At 42.2% G+C, this 23,270-nt stretch overlaps 1 protein-coding gene across 1 annotated transcript; it reads right to left on the bottom strand.

Annotated features, from left to right (window-relative positions):
• Positions 1–162: 162 nt before the first annotated feature.
• mybl2b (v-myb avian myeloblastosis viral oncogene homolog-like 2b) lies at positions 163–21,819 on the bottom strand. Its single transcript, XM_020482136.2, has 15 exons — positions 21,612–21,819; positions 20,970–21,066; positions 20,795–20,866; positions 20,534–20,626; positions 13,713–13,933; positions 10,544–10,688; positions 8,784–8,837; positions 8,333–8,539; positions 6,790–7,062; positions 2,868–3,040; positions 2,646–2,745; positions 2,433–2,540; positions 2,213–2,329; positions 2,002–2,133; positions 163–1,907 (listed from the first exon to the last, which is right to left on the bottom strand). The coding sequence occupies exons 1-15, from the start codon at positions 21,629–21,631 to the stop codon at positions 1,779–1,781; spliced, it is 1,941 nt and encodes a 646-aa protein (XP_020337725.2). The 5' UTR covers positions 21,632–21,819; the 3' UTR covers positions 163–1,778.
• Positions 21,820–23,270: the final 1,451 nt, after the last annotated feature.

The following is a 23,270-nucleotide window of genomic DNA, read 5'->3' as shown; positions in this document are numbered from 1 at the left end:
AATAGTTCACCAACCTACTAGGTCAATAAAAGGCAACTTCTAAGATGGCATCATAGATTTATTACTTGTTCAATCACACATTGTTTAAATGCACAGACAATTTTACAAATTGTTCATAAAATGTATTATATATATATATATATATATTTTTTTACAGAGGTCAGCAGATGATTTACTCATACATCTTATCTGCAAGCAGAAAATGATCCGTTTTCAGCAGAAACATTCTGTAATTCAAAACACCATAATCTTATCAAATCTATACAACTTTGGACATGTGAATAGGGCAACCTGAATGTATGATGATTCATATTCACATTACATTCTATTCTTAATAAAATAGTAGCCTATAATAAACCTTAGATTGGCTAGTAGACTACATAACATAAAAATAGATCATAGGAAACAAACATTTCAGCAACCCCTCAACTCTCTGTTCACTTGTGTGTCAATTTGTTTCCATTCATTATTGATTGATCAGGTAATCAAATGCATGAGGCAGTTACAACCGAAACGCAATACTGATAGATGTCAGTGCAAAATGACAAGTATACTTGAGATATCAAAATGAAAACATGAAGACGATAGACCTTTACATTACTTTTGAGTATGACAAACGTGATGCAAGTGTGGATTATTCAATTGTTGATGGGCTGTGGTAAAACTTACTAGGAAATGGTGTGTGTAGATTCAAACATTACATTTGGAAAAACTTGAAATAACATGACAAAGTTGCCCTACAATAAAACATTTTCCCCCATATTTACAAGTATCTACTACTTCAGTTCAGTTGAGCTTGCTCAACATAGCACGGCATCAAAAAATTTTCAAAACCTTTTAGAAACCTATAACACATAACCTTGCTATGAAAGAATACCAACACAATCTTTGGAATAGTTACATTAAACATGTTTAACACAATGAAAATTTCTGCACAGCAGAGAGTTATGCCACATTCACGTGCTTGTCAGAACTTCCTATTTCTTAGTTGTGATGACGGAAATACGAATTTGTTTCATTCATGTACTTTTTGGTCAGAATCATTCTTCAACCAAATCTTGATAAACAGCTAGCTTGCTTAGCATTGACAATATCGTCAAACTAGCTACATCCTCCATATTGATGAGGTTGTAGTTGTCAAAAACTGATGTCATCTTTTGTTTGAAAAGGTAAAAGGGCACTGGTAAAACGTCACAACTCTGCAACAACATTTTCTCACTTGTAATCCAACTATTTTATTAACCCTTATTCTACCAGGTAAGTTCACTGAGAACACATTCTCATTTACAGCAACAACCTGGGGAATAGTTACAGTGGAGAGGAGGGGGGGATGAATGAGTCAATTGTAAACTGGGGATGATGGTATGAAGGCCAGATTGGGAATTTAGCCAGGACACCGGGGTTAACACCCCTACTCTTACGATAAGTGCCATGGGATCTTTTGTGACCACAGAGAGTCAGGACACCCGTTTAACTTCCCAGCCGAAAGACGGCACCCTACACAGGGCAACGTCCCCAGGCACTGCCCTGGGGTATTGGAAAAGGGTGTCTCCTACTGGCCGTCCAACACCACTTCCAGCAGCATCTGGTCTCCCATCCAGGGACCAACCAGGACTAACCCTGCTTAGCTTCAGATACAAGCCAGCTGTGGGATGCAGGGTGGTATGCTGCTGGCATTGGGTTGTTTAAGTGAAACTTCCCAGACACAAATAGGAATTTCCCCAACTCTGATAGCATGTGAACACAGCATAAATGAGAACTTGGTAGTGAGGGAAGGCTCAGGACAGGATGAGGGCCCGGTTGGGAGCGTGGGATTTTAGTGAGCGGAGGTAACATCTTGCTTTCTCTGTCATTATAAGTTGGTCCTTAGTCTGTCCACATACCACTGCTTCCCATGCCTGGGACATCTAAGGACACAACAACGCATATCAATAACTTCAGATACAAACAAGGGAAATACATATTCTAAAATATGACAAGACATAATATTATGATACTTACTGGGGTTGGTGGCACTGGGTTGGAATATGCACAACTCTCCCTGGGTCCTAAACAGAAGCCCTGATCCAGAACATTCTCCTCTTTATATTCTCTCTTCATGCAAAAGGACGAGGAGTTGAGAGACGTCTCAGCCTGTAACAAAGACAAGACAAAATCCAAAATCAATGAAAACACTATAAACAATTACAGCATAACCATTTCGTCCATGTACCTTAGAACAGGGTTGGGGCAAAAACTTAATGGACTGATGCCTGGAGGTGACCGTCTCTTTGCAGTCCATGACATCCAAGGCCAGAGATTTACGCACTTTCTTCATTGTAGGTCGATGCTGGAACCAAAAGGAATGGACCACATATTCAGACCATTCCATAAAACTGAAAAGCAGCATTGAAGTAAATGGTTGTTCTTAGGTGTAAACTTCCATCACTCACCACCTGCTTACGTCTTTGCTCAAGTGGACTCTCATCCGTCACGATCAGCTCAATCCCAGTCTCTTTCAAGAGGACTTCTTTCAAGTCCTCCTCGTTCGGAGTCTGAGGCTAAGAGAAAGAAAGAACATGCTTTCTCTGTGGAATATCGAATAAATTATACACACAGACAATTCAATTACTTTCGTTGACATCTGTAGTGAATGAGGGACTCACCAGAGGCTGCAGAGGACCATACTTCTCCATGGCATTCTTGAATGGAGTTGGAGTCCGCGGGGTGTTGTCAAGATTTGACTTGTGGTTGGGTGTGATGAACCTTTACAAAAATAAAAAATGAAATAACATTATATTTTGCCACAAATGAGTAATCATATTGCATCCTAATAATCACTTATTACATACAAGAAATGTGTGTGTCAATAACGACTTATTACATACACCGAGTTTGAGTACAGCTTGGACGCAAACACAGAGTTTTCCTTCTGTGTGAGTGGAGTCTTATCGCGGTGTAGTTGTGTGGTACCCGTGGACTTCTGACTACAGACTGGGGTAGAGGTGAGGGATGGATTCTCCAGTTCAAAGTTGTCCTGTTTGGTCCACATGTTGAGGAACTGGAAACATATTCAAAGTAAATGTGACCTCCCCGACATCCATTTGAAATCATACCATATAAATAAAAATGATGGCATTTAATGTGAGGGATATAGCAATTGGTGACAGTTGAAAAATATATGGCAAATTGGAAATCCAAACTGGATGGTCTTCAGAGATAGATGGGAGGGGTTGGGGGGTAGCAGAAGGACGGGACTAAAAGCAACATAAGACAACTAATGTAAAACAGTGTGTACGTAAAATGTGTATAGCATGTATAAACTGGAAGTAGAAGCCTAAGTGTTGTTGCCAAATTAGTTTACGCCAATTAGGGGGAGTGGTAGGGTTAGGGGAAAATACACTGTACACTACCAGTCAAAAGTTGACACCTACTCATTCAGGGGGTTCTCTTTATTTTTACTATGTTCTACATTGTAGAATAATAGTGAAGACATCAGAAATATGAAATAGCACATGAAATCAAGTAGTAACAACAACAAAAAAGTGTCAAGAGTGTGCAAAGCTGTCATCAAGACAAAGGGTACTTTGATTTGGTTACTACATGATTCCATGTGTTATTTCATTGTGTTGATGTCTTTACTTTTTTCTACATTGTAGAATAATAGTGAAGAGAAACACTGGAATGAGTAGGTGTGTCTTAACTTTTGACTGGTACTGTATACAGCCGGTCAAAAGGGTTTTTCTTTATTTTTTCATTGTAGAATAATAGTGAAGACATCAAATCTATGAAGTAACACATATGGAATCATGTAATAACCAAAAAAAGTCTTAAATCAAAATATATTTTGTATTTGATATTCTTTAAAATAGCCACACTTTGCCTTGATGACAGCTTTGCACACTCTTGGCATTCTCTCAACCAGCTTCATGAGGTAGTCACCTGGAATGTATTTCAATTAACAGATGTGCCTTAACTTGTGAAATGTCTTTCCTTAATGCGGTTGAGCCAATCAGTTGAGTTGTGACAAGGTAGGGGGGTATACAGAAGATAGCCCTATTTGGTAAAAGACCAAGTCCATATTATGGCAAGAACAGCTCAAATAAGCAAAGAGAAACGACATGAAGGTCAGGCGATGTGGAAAATTTCAAGAACTTTCAAAGTTTCCTCAAGTGCAGTTGCAAAAACCATCATGACTCTTATGAGGACCACCACAGGAATGACCCAGAGTTACCTCTGCTGCAGAGGATAAGTTACCAGCCCAAATAAATGCTTCAGAGTTCAAGTAACAGACATCTCAACTAGAGGTCGACCGATTATGATTTTTCAACACCGATACCGATTATTGTCAAAGAATATATATATATTTATTTGTAATGACAATTACAACAATACTGAATGAACACTTATTTTAACTTAATATAATACATCAATAAAATCAATTTAGCCTCAAATAAATAATGAAACATGTTCAATTTGGTTTAAATACTGCAAAAACAAAGTGTTGGAGAAGAAAGTAAAAGTGCAATATGTGCCATGTAAGAAAGCTAAGTTCCTTGCTCAGAAGATGAGAACATATGAAAGCTGGTGGTTCCTTTTAACATGAGTCTTCAATATTCCCAGATAAGAAGTTTTAGGTTGTGGTTATTATAGGAATTATAGGACTATTTCTCTCTATACGATTTGTATTTCATATACTTTTGACTATTGGATGTTCTTATAGGCACTATAGTATTGCCAGTGTAACAGTATACCTTCCATCCCTCTCCTCGCTCCTACCTGGGCTCGAAACAGGAACACATCGACAACAGCCACCCTCGAAGCAGCGTTACCCATGCAGAGCAAGGGGAACAATTACTCCAACTCTCAGAGCGAGTGACGTTTGAAACAATATTAGCGAGCACTCCGCTAACTAGCTAGCCATTTCACATAGGTTACACCAGCCTAATCTCGGGAGTTGATCGGCTTGAAGTCATAAACAGCGCAATGCTTGAAGCACAGCGACGAGCTGCTGCCAAAACGCATGAAAGTGCTGTTTGAATGAATGCTTATGAGCCTGCTGGTGCCTACCATCGCTCAGTCAGACTGCTCTATCAAATCATAGAGTTAATTATAACATAATAACACACAGAAATTCGAGCCTTAGGTCAATAATATGGTCGAATCCGGAAACTATCCTCTCGAAAACAAAACGTTTATTTCAGTGAAATACAGAACCGTTCCGTATTTTATCTAACAGGTGGCATCCATAAGTCTAAATATTCCTGTTACATTGCACAAACTTCAATGTTATGTCAATTAAGTAAAATTCTGCCAAATTAGTACGCAACGAGCCAGGCGGCCCAAACTGTTGCATATACCCTGACTCTGTGTGCAATGAACGCAAGAGAAGTGACAATTTCACCTGGTTAATATTGCCTGTTAACCTGGATTTCTTTTAGCTAAATATGCAGGTTTAAAAATATATACTTCTGTGTATTGATTTCAAGAAAGGCATTGATGTTTATGGTTAGGTACAGTCGTGCAACGATTGTGCTTGTTTCGCAAATGCGCTTTTGTTAAACCATTGGCGAAGTTGGCTGTCTTTGTTAGGAAGAAATGGTCTTCACACAGTTAGCAACGAGCCAGGCGGCCCAAACTGCTGCATATACCCTGACTGCTTGCACAGAACACAAGAGAAGTGACATTTTCCCTAGTTAAAAGAAATTCATGTTAACAGGCAATATTAACTAAATATGCCGGTTTAAAAAATATATACTTCTGTGTATTGACTTTAAGAAAGGCATTGATGTTTATGGTTAGGTACACGTTGGAGCAACGACAGTCCTGTTTCGTGAATGCGCACCGCATCGATTATATGCAACGCAGTACACGCTAGATAAACTAGTAATATCATCAACCATGTGTAGTTAACTAGTGATTATGATTGATTGATTGTTTTTTATAAGATAAGTTTAATGCTAGCTAGCAACTTATCTTGGCTTCTTACTGCATTCGCGTGACAGGCAGGCTCCTCATGGAGTGCAATGTAAAGCAGGTGGTTAGAGCGTTGGACTAGTTAACTGTAAGGTTGCAAGATTGAATCCCCGAGCTGACAAGGTAAAAATCTGTTGTTCTGCCACTGAACAAGGGAGTTAACCCACCGTTCCTAGGCAGTCATTGAAAATAAGAATGTGTTCTTAACTGACTTGCCTAGTTAAATAAAGGTGTAAACATTCTTTTTTTTATAATATTTTTTTAAATTATTATAATAATTATTATATATATTTTTTTAATACCGAACTGTTATGAAAACTTGAAAATCGGCCATTTCGAACCCACAAATGCTGATGCTCCAGATACTCAACTAGTCTAAAAGGCCAGTTTTATTGCTTCTTTAAATCAGAGAAACAGTTTTCAGCTGTGCTAACAATTGCAAAAGGTTTTTTTAAATGATCAATTAGCCTTTTAAAATGACAAACTTGGATTAGCTAACAACGCACCATTGGAACACAGGAGTGATGGTTGATGATAATGGGCCTCTGTACGTCTATGTAGATATTCCATTTCCATTTATTTTTAAATCAGCCGTTTCCAGCTACAATAGTCAATATTAGCACTGTATTTCTGATCAATCTGATGTTATTTTAAATGGACAAAAATGTGCTTTTCTTATGAAAACAAGGACATTTCTAAGTGACCCCAAAGTTTTGAATGGTAGCGTGTGTGCGTGAGATTAATATATCTACATGCACACATAATTCTGTACAAAGTAAAAGGCACTGATGAGTCCTCTCACTGTGTGTTAGGTCATGGTGGTCGAGCGATTACCTGTGAGGGAGAGAAGGGCAGGACCTTGACCGGGGTGCTCTTGGGGGTCCTGGAATAGTTGGAGTCAGGAGACAGAGCGATGCGACGGCGGCTGCGGCGGGTCAGTATGGAGGGTGGAGTGATTCCTCCAGGGGAGATGGGGATCAGCTCTCCCCGGTTGCCCTTGCTCAGCTCCTGCAGGGTGCTGCCCTCCAGACGGAACTGGGTCCGCTCTGGGCTCTGGCTCTCCTCAGGCAGATCAAAGACAGACATGTTGCACCATCCATCTAGGTCCTGGTGGAGGGCAAGAAACAGTTAATGAAATATCATTTCCCAAGCTAGGTCTACCCCAAATCTAGTCATACTCTACATCTCGTTTTACATAGTGGGGCAAAAAAGTATTTAGTCAGCCACCAATTGTGCAAGTTCTCCCACTTAAAAAGATGAGAGGCCTGTAATTTTCAGCATAGGTACACTTCAACTATGACAGACAAAATGAGAAGAAAAAAAATCCAGAAAAATCACATTGTAGGATTTTTTATGAATTTATTTGCAAATTATGGTGGAAAATAAATATTTGGTCAATAACAAAAGTTTCTCAATACTTTGTTATATACCCTTTGTTGGCAATGACAGAGGTCAAATGTTTTCTGTAAGTCTTCACAAGGTTTTCACACACTGTTGCTGGTATTTTGGCCCATTCTTCCATGCAGATCTCCTCTAGAGCAGTGATGTTTTGGGGCTGTTGCTGGGCAACACGGACTTTCAACTCCCTCCAAAGATTTTCTATGGGGTTCAGATCTGGAGACTGGCTAGGCCACTCCAGGACCTTGAAATGCTTCTTACGAAGCCACTCCTTCATTGCCCGGGCGGTGTGTTTGGGATCATTGTCATGCTGAAAGACCCAACCACGTTTCATCTTCAATGCCCTTGAGGGAGATTATCAGTGGCCTTGTATGTCTTCCATTTCCTAATAATTGCTCTCACAGTTGATTTCTTCAAACCAAGCTTCTTACCTATTGCAGATTCAGTCTTCCCAGCCTGGTGCAGGTCTACAATTTTGTTTCTGGTGTCCTTTGACAGCTCCTTGGTCTTGGCCATAGTGGAGTTTGGAGTGTGACTGTTTGAGGTTGTGGACAGGTGTCTTTTATACTGATAACAAGTTCAAACAGGTGCCATTAATACAGGTAATGAGTGGAGGACAGAGGAGCCTCTTAAAGAAGAAGTTACAGCTCTGTGAGAGCCAGAAATCTTGCTTGTTTGTAGGTGACCAAATACTTATTTTCCACCATAATTTGCAAATAAATTCATAAAAAATCCTACAATGTGATTTTCTGGATTTCTTTTCTCATCGTCTGTCATAGTTGAAGTGTACCTATGATGAAAATTACCGGCCTCTCATCTTTTTAAGTGGGAGAACTTGCACAATTGGTGGCTGACTAAATACTTTTTTGCTCCACTGTATCTGTACAAATATGACTTCTTTGGTGATTTATGCAAAGTACAAGATTAACGTCGTGAAACTAAGAAGACTGAGGTATTACAACCCATCCAGAACTCTTACCCCATCCACCATATCCATCACCTCCTTTAAGCTTGAGCCGTTGGGAGAGAGGAAGCCTGAGCTGTCCACCACCCAGCTATTGGTATTTAGCTCACGTCCTGGGGTGTCTGGCTCACTTTTGGGTGTCTTTGACTGTTGAGGAGAGACAGCCTTGTGGGAGCCTGCTTCCCTTGGTCCGCCTCTCACAGTGGCTGTAATGGTATTCTCCTGTACGGGCGACATAAGCTTGAAAATCAGCATGAGAGAGAGAGAAGTAAAGATGAACTGAATATGAATGAACACAAACAGCTACCGGAACAATGTGTTCTACCTTGAAAACCAGCATAGGTTGGTGATATTTTAACACGCTCTGTATCTACTACACTATATATTTGTCACACAAAACACTACAGTTTATCTGCCCTTTACCCCCACATAGAAGATAGCCGGCATACAGTGTTGGCATTCTTACCAGCAGTGTAGTGTCTTGGTCTGAATCCCTCTCCATAGAACAATCATAGTCCATCTGTAGAAACATAACAAATCATGTTTCACAGCACAACATTCAAATAACGATTACAGTGCACAGATGTCAAACTGATGTCAAGCGGAACCTACAGTTTAAGTCAGAAGATTAAATGTATTTAAACTCAGTTTTTCGCAATTCCTGACATTTAATCCTAGTAAAAAACGTCCCTGTTTTAGGTCAGTTAGGATCACCACTATTTTAAGAATGTGAAATGTTAGAATAACAGCAGTGAGAATGAATTATTTCAGCTATTTATTTATTTCATCACATTCCCAGTGAGTCAGAAGTTTACATACACTCAATTAGTATTTGGTAGCATTGCCTATAAATTGTTTAACTTGTGTCAAACATTTTGGGTAGCCTTCCACAAGCTTCCCACATGTTGGGTAAATTTTGGCCCATTCCTCTTGACAGAGCTGGTGTAACTGAGGCAGGTTTGTAGGCCTCTTTGCTCGCACACGGTTTTTCAGTTCTGCCTACACATGTTCTATATGATTGAGGTCAGGGCTTTGTGATGGCCACTCCAATACCTTGACTTTGTTGTCCTTAAGCCATTTGCCACAACTTTGGAAGTATGCTTGGGGTCATTGTTCATTTGGAAGACCCATTTGCGACCAAGCTTTAACTTCTTGACTGATGCCTTGAAAAATGTTGCTTCAATATATCCACATAGTTTTCCTGCCTCATGATGCCATCTATTTTGTGAAGTGCACCAGACCCTCCAGCAGCAAAGTACCCCCACAACATGCTGCCGCCACCCCCGTGCTTCACGGTTGGGATGGTGTTCTTCAGCTTGCAAGCCTCCCCCTTTTTCCTCCAAACATAACGATGGTCCTTATGGCCAAATAGTTCTGTTTTTGTTTCATCAGACCAGAGGACATTTCTCCAAAAAGTACGATCTTTGTCCCCATGTGCAGATGCAAACCGTAGTCTGGCTTTTTATGACAATTTTGGAGCAGTGGCTTCTTCCTTGCTGAGAGTCCTTTCAGGTTATGTCGATATAGCACTTGTTTTACTGTGGATATAGATACGGTACTTTTGTACCCGTTTCCGCCGGCATCTTCACAAGGTCCTTTGCTGTTGTTCTGGGATTGATTTGCACTTTTTGCACCAAAGTACGTTCATCTCTAGGAGACAGAACGAGTCTCCTTCCTGAGTGGTATGGCGGCTGCGTGGTCAGATGGTGTTTATACTTGCGTACTATTGTTTGTACAGATGAACGTGGTACCTTCAGGCGTTTGGAAATTGCTCCCAAGGATCAACCAGACTTGTAGATGTCTTTTTTCTGAGGTCTAGGCTGATTTCTTTTGATTTTCCCATGATGTCAAGCAAAGAGGCACCGAGTTTGAAGGTAGGCCTTGAAATACATTCACAGGTACACCTCCAATTGACTCAAATGATGTAAATTAGCCTATCAGAAGCTTTTTAAAGCCATGACATCTTTTCTGGAATTTTCCAACTGTTTAAAGGCACAGTCAACTTAGTGTACGTAAACTTCTGACCCACTGGAATTGTAACACAGTGAATTATAAGTGAAATAATCTGTCTGTAAACAATTGTTGTAAAAATGACTTGTGTCATGCACAAAGTAGATGTCCTAACCGACTTGCCAAAACTATAGTTTGTTAACAAGAAATTTGCGGAGTGGTTGAAAAACAAGTTTTAATGACTCTAACCTAAGTGTATGTAAACTTCAACTGTACCTGCTGATCTTTACTGTGGTGGGCCATGCCCTCCTCGGCTTCCACCTGATGATGCTTCAGAGTAGGATCCACCCCACTAAAGAAGCCCATCTCAACCCTACGCTTGATGGTTGAGTTCCAGCGGTTCTTCACAGCATTATCTGTCCTGGAAGGGCACATTTGAACATAATGTTATAGTAATGAAGATGTGGAGTATGAAGGTGAACTAATGATGTGGAACAAAATGCTGTTCCTAAATGTCACCAATCCATTCAAATTGATCACCCCCCATCTAGCTTCAGAGTTTGTTCTGTTAGGTGACCTAAACTGGGATATGCTTAACTCCCCAGCAGTCCTACAATCTAAGCTAGATGCCCTCAATCTCACACAAATCATCAAGGAACCCACCAGGTACAACCCTAAATCTGTAAACAAGGGCACCCTCATAGACCTTATCCTGACCAACTGGCCCTCCAAATACACCTCCGCTGTCTTCAATCAGGATCTCAGTGATCACTACCTCATTGACTGTATCCGCTACGGGTCCGCAGTCAAACGACCACCCCTAATCACTGTCAAACGCTCCCTAAAACACTTCTGCGAGCAGGCCTTTCTAATCAACCTGGCCCGGGTATCCTGGAAGGATATTGACCTCATCCCGTCAGTTGAGGATGCCTGGTCATTCTTTAAAAGTAACTTCCTCACAATCTTAGATAAGCATGCTCCGTTCAAAAAACGCAGAACTATGAACAGATATAGCCCCTGGTTCACTCCAGACCTGACTGCCCTCGACCAGCACAAAAACATTCCGTGGCGGACTGCAATAGCATCGAATCGCATCGACTATTCGAATAGCATCTAATAGTCCCCACAATATGCAACTGTTCAGGGAAGTCAGGAACCAATACACGCAGTCAGGAAAGCAAAGGCCAGCTTTTTCAAGCAGAAATTTGCATCCTGTAGCTCTAACTCCAAAAAGTTCTGGGACACTGTAGAGTCCATAAAGAACAAGAGCACCTCCCCCCAGCTGCCCACTGCACTGAGGCTAGGTAACACGGTCACCATCGATAAATCCATGATAATCGAAAACTTCAACAAGCATTTCTCAACGGCTGGCCATGCCTTCCTCCTGGCTACTCCAACCTCGGCCAACAGCTCCCACCCCGCAGCTACTCGCCCAAGCCTCCCCAGCTTCTCCTTTACCCAAATCCAGACAGCAGATGTTCTGAAAGAGCTGCAAAACCTGGACCCATACAAATCAGCTGGGCTTGACAATCTGGACCCTCTATTTCTGAAACTATCCGCCACCATTGTCGCAACCCCTATTACCAGCCTGCTCAACCTCTCATATCGTCTGAGATCCCCAAGGACTGGAAAGCTGCCGTGGTCATCCCCCTCTTCAAAGGGGGAGACACCCTGGACCCAAACTGTTACAGACCTATATCCATCCTGCCCTGCTTATCTAAGGTCTTCGAAAGCCAAGTCAACAAACAGATCACTGACCATCTCGAATCCCACCGTACCTTCTCCGCTGTGCGATCTGGTTTCCGAGCCGGTCACAGGTGCACCTCAGCCACGCTCAAGGTACTAAACAATATCATAACCGCCATCGATAAAAGACAGTACTGTGCAGCCGTCTTCATCGACCTTGCCAAGGCTTTCGACTCGGTCAATCACCGTATTCTTATCGGCAGACTCAGTAGCCTCGGTTTTTCTAATGACTGCTTTGCCTGGTTCACCAACTACTTTGCAGATAGAGTTCAGTGTGTAAAATCGAAGGGCATGTTGTCCGGTCCTCTGGCAGTCTCTATGGGGGTGCCACAGGGTTCAATTTTCGGGCCGACTTCTCTGTATATGTCAATGATGTCGCTCTTGCTGCGGCGATTCCCTGATACACCTCTATGCAGACGACACCATTCTGTATACTTCTGGCCTTTCCTGGGACACTGTGCTATCTAACCTCCAAATGAGCTTCAACGCCATACAACACTCCTTCCGGGGCCTCCAACTGCTCTTAAACGCTAGTAAAACCAAATGCATGCTTTTCAACCGTTCGCTGCCTGCACCTGCACGCCCGACTAGCATCACCACCCTGGATGGTTCCGACCTAGAATATGTGGACATCTATAAGTACCTAGGTGTCTGGCTAGACTGTAAACTCTCCTTCCAGACTCATATCAAACATCTCCAATCCAAAATCAAATCTAGAATCTGCTTTCTATTTCGCAACAAAGCCTCCTTCACTCACGCCGCCAAACTTACCCTAGTAAAACTGACTATCCTACCGATCCTCGACTTTGGCGATGTCATCTACAAAATGGCTTCCAACACTCTACTCAGCAAACTGGATGCAGTTTATCACAGTGCCATCCGCTTTGTTACCAAATCACCTTATACCACCCACCACTGCGACCTGTATGCTCTAGTCAGCTGGCCCTCGCTACATATTCGTCGCCAGACCCACTGGCTCCAGGTCATCTACAAGTCCATGCTAGGTAAAGCTCCACCTTATCTCAGTTCACTGGTCACGATGGCAACACCCACCCGTAGCACGCGCTCCAGAAGGTGTATCTCACTGATCATCCCTAAAGCCAACACCTCATTTGGCCGCCTTTCCTTCTAGTTCTCTGCTGCCTGTGTGTGACTGGAACAAATTGCAAAAATGGCTGAAGTTGGAGACTTTTATCTCCCTCACCAACTTTAAACATCTGCTATATGAGCAGCTAACCGATCGCTGCAGCTGTACATAGCCCACCCAATTTTCCTACCTCATTCCCATACGGTTTTTATTTATTTACCTTTCTGCTCTTTTCCACACCAGTATCTCTACCTGCACATGACCATCTGATCATTTATCACTCCAGTGTTAATCTGCTAAAATTGTAATTATTCGCCTACCTCCTCATGCCTTTTGCACACACTGTATATTCCTTTTTTTTCTACTGTATTGACTTTTTTATTATTTACTCCATGTGTAACTCTGTGTTGCTGTCTGTTCACACTGCTATGCTTTAGCTTGGCCAGGTCGCAGTTGTAAATGAGAACTTGTTCTCAACTAGCCTCTCAGGTTAAATAAATAAAAAATAAAAAAATTGCATTCATCACAAAATATGTTCCGAGTGATCCTGACATTTCAGCACAGACATGGTAGAGGGATTCTCTTAGCTGGAGTACCAGTCAATATAGTTACCTTCCGGGGAGGAGCTTGGCAATCTCGGCCCAGCGGTTTCCCAGCATGCAGTGGGCCTTGTAGATAATGAGGTCTTCCTCTTTTGTCCAGGACGACTTCTTCACATCCGGGTTGAGGTGGTTGTGCCAGCGTTCCCTGCACTGCTTCCCCACACGGCCCTTCAGGTGCTTAGCCACTATGGCCCATTGCTTGTTGCCATACCTTTTCACCAGTTGTATCACCTGTGGAGAGGAATGCAGGGTTGAAGTTTGTCTGGAAATGTGGCTGTGTCTGCAGTACAAGACAGGAGTCAAAGCAGCCAGTGGAAGGTATATTTCCCTCGTTGTACAACAGACATGATTCTGAGATCTGACTGGACGACTGTTGATAGAACTCAACTTTGCTGTCACAAAGAAGTCTAGTAGAACTCAAATTTTATTAGTCACACGTGCCGAATACAACAGGTAGACCTTACAGTGAAATGCTTACTTACGAGCTCATAACCAACAATGCAGTTTAAAAATAATATGAATAAGAGATAAAAGTAATTAAAGAGCAGCAGTAAAATAACAATAGCGAGACTATATACAGGGGTGTACCGGTACAGAGTCAATGTGCGGGGGCACCGGTTTTGTTGAGGTAATATGTAAATGTAGGTACAGTTATTAAAGTGACTATGCATAGATGATAACAACAGAGAGTAGCATCGGTGTAAAAGAGGGGGGGGGGGGGGGGGGGGGGGGGTAATGAAAATAGTCTGGGTGGCCATTTGACTAGATGTTCAGGAGTCTTATGGCTTGGGGGTAGAAGCTGTTTAGAAGCATCTTGGACCTAGACTTGGCGCTCTGGTACCGCTTGTCATGCGGTAGCAGAGAGAGCAATTTATGACTAGGGTGGCTGGAGTCTTTGACAATTTTTAGGGCCTTCCCCTGACACTGCCTGGTATAGAGGTCCTGGATGGCAGGAAGCTTGATCCCAGCGATGTACATGGCCGTACGCACTACCCTCTGTAGTAGAGGTTGACCGATTAAAATCGGATTGGCCGATTAATTAGGGCCGATTTCAAGTTTTCATAACAATCGGTAATCTGCATTTTTGGACGCCGATTACAATGCACTCCACGAGGAGATTGTGTGCAGGCTGACCACCTGTTACTTGAGTGCAGCAAGGAGCCAAGGTAAGTTGCTAGCTAGCATTAAACTTATCTTGTAAAAAAACAATCAATCTTAACATAATCACTAGTTAACTACACATGGTTGATGATATTACTAGTTTATCTAGCTTGTCCTGCGTTGCATATAATCAATGCGGTGCCTGTTAATTTATCATCGAATCACAGCCTACTTCCTCAAACGGGTGATGATTTATCAAGCGCATTCGTGAAAAAAAAGCACTGTCGTTGCACCAATGTGTACCTAACCATAAACATAAATGCCTTTCATAAAATCAATACACAAGTATATATATTTTAAACCTGCATATTTAGTTAATATTGCCTGCTAACATGAATTTATTTTAACTAGGGAAATTGTGTCACTTCTCTTGTGTTCTGTGCAAGCAGAGTCAGGGTATATGCAGCAGTTTGGGCCGCCTGGCTCGTTGCTAACTGTGTGAAGACCATTTCTTTTTAACAAAGACCATAATTAATTTGCCAGAATTTTATATAATTATGACATAACATTGAAGGTTGTGCAATGTAACAGCATCATTTAGACCTAAGGATGCCACCCGTTATATAAATACGGAACGGTTCTGTATTTCACTGAAAGAATAAAAGGTTTTGTTTTCAAAATTACAGTTTCCGGATTTGACCATATTAATGACCTAAGTCTCGTATTTCTGTGTGTTTATTATAATTAAGTCTATTTGATAGAGCAGTCTGACTGAGCGGTGGTAGGCAGCAGCAGGCTCGTAAGAATTCATTCAAACAGCACTTTCCTGCATTTGCCAGCAGCTCTTCGCTGTGCTTCAAGCATTGCGCCGTATATGACTTCAAGCCTATCAACTCCCGAGATTAGGCTGGCAATACTATTGTGCCTATAAGAACATCCAATGGTCAAAGGTATATGAAATACAAATGGTAGAGAGAAATAGTCCTATAATAACTACAACCTAAAACTTCTTAACTGGGAATACTGAAAACTCACATTAAAAAGAACCACCAGCTTTCATATGTTCTCATACTCTGAGCAAGGAACTTAAACGTTAGCTTTTTTACATGGCACATACTTTCTTCCAACACGGTGTTTTTGCATTATTTAAATCAAATTTAACATATTTCATTATTTATGACACCAAATTGATTTTATTTATTATATTACGTTAAAATAAGTGTTCATTAAGTATTGTTGTAATTGTCCTTATTACAAATATATAAAGAAATCAGCTGATTAAATCGGAATCGGCTTTTTTTGGTCCTCCAATAAATCTGTATCGCTATCGGCGTTGAAAAATCATAAAATCGGTCGACCTCTACTCTGTAGTGCCTTGAAGTTAGAGGCCGAGGAGTTGCCAAACCAGGCAGTGATGCAACTGGTCAGAATGCTCTCGATGGTGCAGCTGTAGAACCTTCTGAGGATCTGAGGACCCATGCCAAATCTTTTCAGATTCCTGAGGGGGAATAGGTTTTGTCGTGCCCTCTTCACAACTGTCTTGGTATGCTTGGACCATGTTAGTTAGTTGGTGATGTAGACACCAAGGAACTTGAAGCTCTCAACCTGCTCCACTGCAGCCCTGTCGATGAGAATGAGGGCGTGCTCGGTCCTCTTCTCCTGTAGTCCACAATCACCTCATTTGTCCTGATCACATTGAAGGAGAGGTTGTTGGCACCACACGGCCAGGTCTCTTACCTCCTCCCTATAGGCTGTCTCGTCGTTGTTGGTGATCAGGCCTACCACTATTGTGTCATCGGCAAACTTGATGGTGTTGGAGTCATGCAGTCATGCGTGAACAGGGAGTACAGGAGGGGACTGAGCACGCACCCCTGAGGGGCCCCCGTGTTGAGGACCAGCATGGAGGATGTTTGGTTAACTACTCTTACCACCTGGGGGCAGCCCGTCAGGAAGTCCAGGATCCAGTTGCAGAGGGTAATGTTTAGTCCCAGGGTCCTTAGCTTATTGATGAGCTTTGGAGGGCACTATGGTGTTGAACGCTGAACTGTAGTCAGTGAATAGCCTTCTCACATAGGTGTTCCTTTTGTCCAGGTGGGAAAGGACAGTGTGGAGTGCAATAGAGATTGCATCATCTGTGGATCTGATAAGGCAGTATGCAAATTGGAGTAAGTCTAGGGTTTCTGGGATAATGGTGTTGATGTGAGCCATGACCAGCCTTTCAAAGCACTTCATGGCTACAGACGTGAGTACTACGGGTCGGTAGTCATTTAGGCAGGTTACCTTAGTGTTCTTGGGCACAGGCACTATGGTGGTCTGTTTTAAACATGTTAATATTACAGACTCAGAAAGGGAGAGATTGAACATTTCAGTGAAGACACTTGCCAGTTGGTCAGGGCATGCTCGTAGTACACATCCGGGTAATCCGTCTGGCCCAGCGGCCTTGTGAGTGTTGACCTGTTTAAAGGTCTTTCTCACATTGGCTGTGGAGAGCGTGATCGCACAGTCTTCCGGAACAGCTGGTGCTCTCATGCATGTTTCAGTGCCTCGAAACGAGCATAGAAGTAGTTGAGCTCGTCTGGTAGGCTCGTGTCACTGGGCAGCTCTCGGCTCTGCTTCCTTTGTAGTCTGTAATGGTTTGCAAGCCCTGCCACATCCGACGAGTGTCAGAGCTGGTGTGTTACGATTCGATCTTAGTCCTGTATTGGTTCGTCGGAGGGCATAGCGGGATTTCTTCCAGGTTAGAGTCCCGCTCCTTGAAATCGGAAGCGCTACCCTTTAGCTCAGTGTGGATGTTGCCTGTAATCCATGGCTTCTGGTTGGGGTATGTACATAGGGTCACTGTGGGGACGACGTCATCGATGCACTTACTGATGAATCCAAAGACTGATGTGGTGTACTCCTCAATGCTATCGGAGGAATCCAGGAACATATTCCAGTCTGTGCTAGCAAAACAGTCCTGAAGCTTAGCATCTGCTTCACCTGACCACTTTTTTTATTGATAGAGTCACTGGTGCTTCCTGCTTTAATTTTTGCTTGTAAGCAGGAGGATAGAAATATGGTCAGATTCGCTAAATGGAGGGCAAGCGAGAGCTTTGTATGCGTCTCTGTGTGTGGAGTAAAGGTGGGCCAGAGTTTTTTTTCCCCCTTTGGATGCACATTTAACATGCTGATAGAAATGTTGTACAACGGATTTAAGTTTACCTGCATTAAAGTCCCCAGCAACTAGGAGTGCCGCCTCTGGGTGAGTGTTTTCCTTTGCTTATGGTGGAATAGAGCTCATTCAGTGCAGTCTTAGCGCCAGCATCAGTCTGTGGTATGTAAACAGCTACGAAAACTACAGATAAACTCTCTAGGTAGATAGTGTGGTCTACAGCTTAACATGAGATACTCTACCTGAGGCAAGCAAAACCTTGAGACTTCCTTAGCTGTTATTTACAAAAATACATAGTCTGTCACCCCTTGTCTTACCAGACGCCGCTGTTCTTTCCTGCCGATACAGCGTATAACCAGACGGCTGCATGTTGATAATGCCGTTCAGCCACAACTCCGTGAAGAATAAGCTATTACAGTTTTGAATGTCCCGCTGGTAATTTAATCTTCCGCATAGGTCATCGATTTGATTTTCCAAAGATTGCACGTTTGCTAGCAGAATGGAAGGAAGTGGTAGGTTTATTCGATCGCCTAGGAATTCTCAGAAGGTAGCCCGCCCTCCGGCCCCTTTTTCTCCGCCGTCTTTTCTCACAAATGACGGGGATCTGGGCCTGTTCCCGGGAAAGCAGTATATCATTCACGTCGGGCTCTTTAAAGGAAATAAAGGATTCTGCCAATTACATGGTGAGCAATCGCAGTTCTGATGTCGAGCAGTTCTTTTTGGTCATAAGAGACAGTAGCAGCAACATTATGTACAAAATAAGTTACAAACAAAGAAACAAACAAAATAACACAATTGGCTAGGAATACGTAAAACGTCTGCCTTGTTCTCCGGCGCCATCTTATTATCTGAACTGATTGCAAGGTTCGTACAGACAGTGCCAAGTCAAATTAAAGAACTTTCATGTACTTTTCAAGCACTAATATTTATTTTCAAGGACCATCAAGATGCAATAGTTCCTATAATGCAATTGTTTCTTGTCGCCACTTGATGGCAGTATATCATTACAGCCACATAAAAAAAATAATCTAATTACATCACTACTTTACAAGATCTAATCAATAATTTCACTACATACATGAACAGTAAGTCAGTACTGATGATGTTGTAATTTGAGTATTGATCAGCACAGTTTTGGGGCCTACTGGTGAAACCATTTCCTATTTGCATTACTACACAATTCTAGCTTAATGACTGTATTGTATTTTTATTGGGTATTTGGGTTTCTACTACTTAATAGCTATGAAAAAGCAACTAGCTTCCTTCCGACTGGCATCTTTAGTGTCGCCGGTCGGGAGAAGGGCCGGGTGGGCTGTGTGAGGAAAATGGACACAGGAATAGCAGGAGCATAGCTGCCACTTGATAAAGCAGCAGCCAGGCGCTCCTGTGAATGAGGCGATTGGTAAACAAAGCTCTGGAGTTTGTTGCAGAGAAAAATATACAATGTAGAACTGGCACCAGCGCAGGATGCAGCGTTGTCCCTTCATGTGGCTCTTCAGGGCCGATGCACCCACGCTCGCAAATGTCAAAGTCTGACGCATTTTTTGCACCTTACACAATGTGGGGTGGTTGGGTCCAGTGATGTAGTGGTAAAAAAAAGGTGGGTAAACTATAATGAACAAAAATATAAATTCTCAATGACTGCCCCGCCTTTCCTTCCTGTTCTCTGCTGCCAATGACTGGAGCGAATTTCAAAAATCACTGAAGCTGGAGACTCTTATATCCCTCACGAACTTTAAGCATTAGCTGTCAGAGCAGCTCACAGATCATTGCACCTGTACATAGCCCATCCAACTACCTCATCCCCATATTGTTTTTTTCTCTCCTTTGCACCCCAGTATCTCTACTTGCACATTCATCTTCTGCACATCTATCACTCCAGTGTTAATTGCTAAATTGTAATTACTTCGCCACTATGGCCTATTTATTGCCTTACCTCCCTAATCTTACCTCATTTGCACACACTGTATATATATATTTTTTCTATTGTGTTATTGACTGTGTTTGTTTTTCCATGTGTAACTCTGTTGTTGTTTGTGTCGCACTGCTTTGCTTTATCTTGGCCAGGTCGCAGTTGTAAATGAAAACATGTTCTCAACTGACCTACCTGGTTAAATATATATATATTTTTAAATAAATAAAACACAACATGTAAAGTTTTGGTCCCATGTTTCATGAGCTGAAATAAAAGATCCCAGAAATTCTCCATACGCACAAAAGGCAGGCTGGAATCTACATTTGCCTGACATTTTAGCTATCGATGTGACCTTTGGTGGCGCCTAATCAGTCAGTTCTGTACCTGCCTGGCTGAGTGGCAGTGTTGGTGGAATGATCAAGCTAGCCTGGCAACCAGAGCACGAAACACATGAGGAAACAAAACTGGGTAGTCTGCTTGAAAAATAAAGACAAATCCATTTTTCTAATATTTTTCATAAACATCTGTTCTCTTATTTTAATTTGAGAAAATGTCTGATTTTCAAAGTATTCCTGTACTTGAATTTCAGAGTGCCAAATTCAAGTACTTTAAGCACCTTGTGTGAACCCTGTGATTGTAGAATGGTCACCATCACACCACTTACCTTCTCATCCTCTTCTTTGGTCCAGGGCCCTTTAACCAGATCTGGATCCAGAACCTTCAACCAGCGGTGCTGGCACTGGTGTTCTGAGCGATTCTGTGCAGAAGGGTTACCATACAGTTAATGATTTCATGCAATAGAAACCACACAACCCTTCAGACAGCAAAGTGGAGTCTTTTCTATTTTAAAACGCTTCAGTTGTATTATTTGCATTGTCAACTGGATATTACAGAACATATACTGTAATCTCTCGATATAACTCACCAGTAAAAAACTGGCTATGTGTTTCCAGTCATTTGGTCCCAGGCTTTGGACCAATGCTTTCAGATTGTCATCCTGAAAATAAAGGACAGCCATTTTATGAAGAGCAAAGTAGCCAACTCATCCTCACTTGCTGCAAATAACCAACCATGTCCCCCTGATCTATAAATTAACTCACCTCCTCTTGTGTCCATTTCACTTTGACCTTTCCACAGTCTCTCTGTTCAGCCACATCAGAGTCGGTGTCCTGATACATAGCCTCCTCCTCATCCTCTCTGAAAAGACAAGCAACCAGTCAACTGGGTGTGGTAGAGATCAATGCAGAGATTGCAGAGATTATCGCGAGCATTCTTTCTTTAACAGAAACTGACCAGACCCCAAATCTAGTATGCATGCATTCTATTCCCTGAAAAGTAGCTGACATGGGTGGGTCGCATACTTAAATTGTCACACAATGCATTTTTGATTCACTAGCTACATAGCTAGATACTACAGCCAGATTCAGTTAACTAAACGTTTGTGGCCGACATTTCGAGCTTTCCGATTAAACCGGTATGTATTAGAAAATTCCTTGGATACACGTGTTTCATGACATTTGGCTAGCTAACGTTCAAAACATCTGACATCACCCCTGGTAGAGTTACATAAGCGCATTCAAATCACGTAAACGCGCAAAAATAATCAAGGACATCCAATAATCTCAGAAATGATAAATGGTGCATTGACCCCTGTCCTATTGAAAACATAGGAAGTGGAGTCGACATTGATATTTGTCCAACAGCTGCTGTAACCTTAACAAAGTTAGAATCTGATTACTTACCCGCGCAACCACCAGGACATTTATCACCAAAGCCCTTAGCTAAAATACAATTGTATATTTTTGTCAACCACGTCGTGCATAGATTCCCAAACTATATACCACGAGCAAATCTGTGTTTTTTGTAGTATATAGTCCATGAAACTCTGTTTGTCGGAGGGCTGGGTACGCTGACGTTAGTCCGCGCTCCAGTTTCTATCTCGCGCGCTTCTTTTTACTTCTTCTTCTTCTTTGATATCATGGCGGTCCGCAAACAAACGTTTAAAGTGCATGCCGCCACCTACTGTATTGGAATGTACGATCAATAATGATATGCCCAATTCTGTACTACCGTGAAAATAATCATCTCAGCCAAATAAATCCCTACGTACTTCTACGTTGTTGCCTTTCCATCAGCACTGGGGAGCCTAAATAAATCTGCACCGTTGGAAAGCTGGAATTCACCTCTCCTGAGTGGCGCAGTGGTCAAAGGCACTGCATATCAGTGCTTGGAGCGTCACTACAGACACCCTGGTTCAAATCCAGGCTGTATCAAATCAAATCGTCTTACAGCCTCAAAATATGATACAATCATGACTGTTCCATTTTCTCTAAGCCTCTCTATGCACCTGGCATCCACCAAATACTGCACTGTGTTCTCCCCCACAATTACAGCAAATGAACCTTCACATTGCTTCCACATTCGCTGTAATCATGTTCCCCTCCACACTTGGCACAACTTTTCTTTCCTTTACATTCAGCAGCTACAAGTCCCATTCTTCGGGCATTTAAAACACCACAGTGCATATAGAACAAATTCTCTAACAGGATTCCATAGATTCAATATCTGTACTTTTCCCAGCAAAACATTCTCAAACCTCAGTATCACTGATAAGCTTTCACTTCTTTGCGCCTCTATCCTACTGATCAAACTTTTGGCCTCAATCACTCAAACTCCATTCACATTTTCTTCAATATCATCTGTGGTATTATATATCGGACCCCAGTGTTGACTCCCCTCAATCTAGCATAAGCACCAGGGACATGGCTTTTAATCTTCTTCTCATGAACCTTTTCCATTTGCAGAATTTTCCCTTGCTGAGCCTGGCTACCACTTAGTATTATCTACCATTTCCAATTAACCCGGCGAGTTTAACTTCACCTCTCTTTCTCTATGACATCAGTCCGATAAGGCGTAAATGAGGCCCTATGGTCTCATCAAGCTCCATCACAACTTTCAACTCCGACACATTATTATTCTTGCTTCCTACCTTGACCCTCTTTTTGATTTCCACACTCGACGCACCACTGATTTCAGTATCATGATCTCTCTTCTTCCTATGTCTTTCCACTACAGACCATTCAGATCCTTGACAATCATCCTCCCGCTCCATATCATCAGAACGGTCACCCATATTGGTCGCATTCCAGCACAGCTGTTGCTTCTCCAACGTTCTCTCCATTTCGTCCACACTACTCGCTGCCATTTCAAGCCGATGCTGCGTGTCTCCTCAGCATCATTCATTTCTCTCTCTCGAGCGATTCTTTTCTCGCAGACTCTCAAAGCTTTCCCTGAGTGACGTGACCAGAGGTGTGCGCGCAGAATTGTGATCCTATCCTATGAATAGGGGCAGAAATATTTTTTATTCCAAAGTGACTTCTTACAATGTTGTGTCTGTGTAA

Source organism: Oncorhynchus kisutch, linkage group LG5 (genome assembly GCF_002021735.2).
Source record: "Oncorhynchus kisutch isolate 150728-3 linkage group LG5, Okis_V2, whole genome shotgun sequence".
NCBI lineage: Eukaryota > Metazoa > Chordata > Actinopteri > Salmoniformes > Salmonidae > Oncorhynchus > Oncorhynchus kisutch.
The sequence above is the reverse complement of the archived record's forward strand: the minus strand, read 5'-3'. Positions and strand labels throughout refer to the sequence as shown.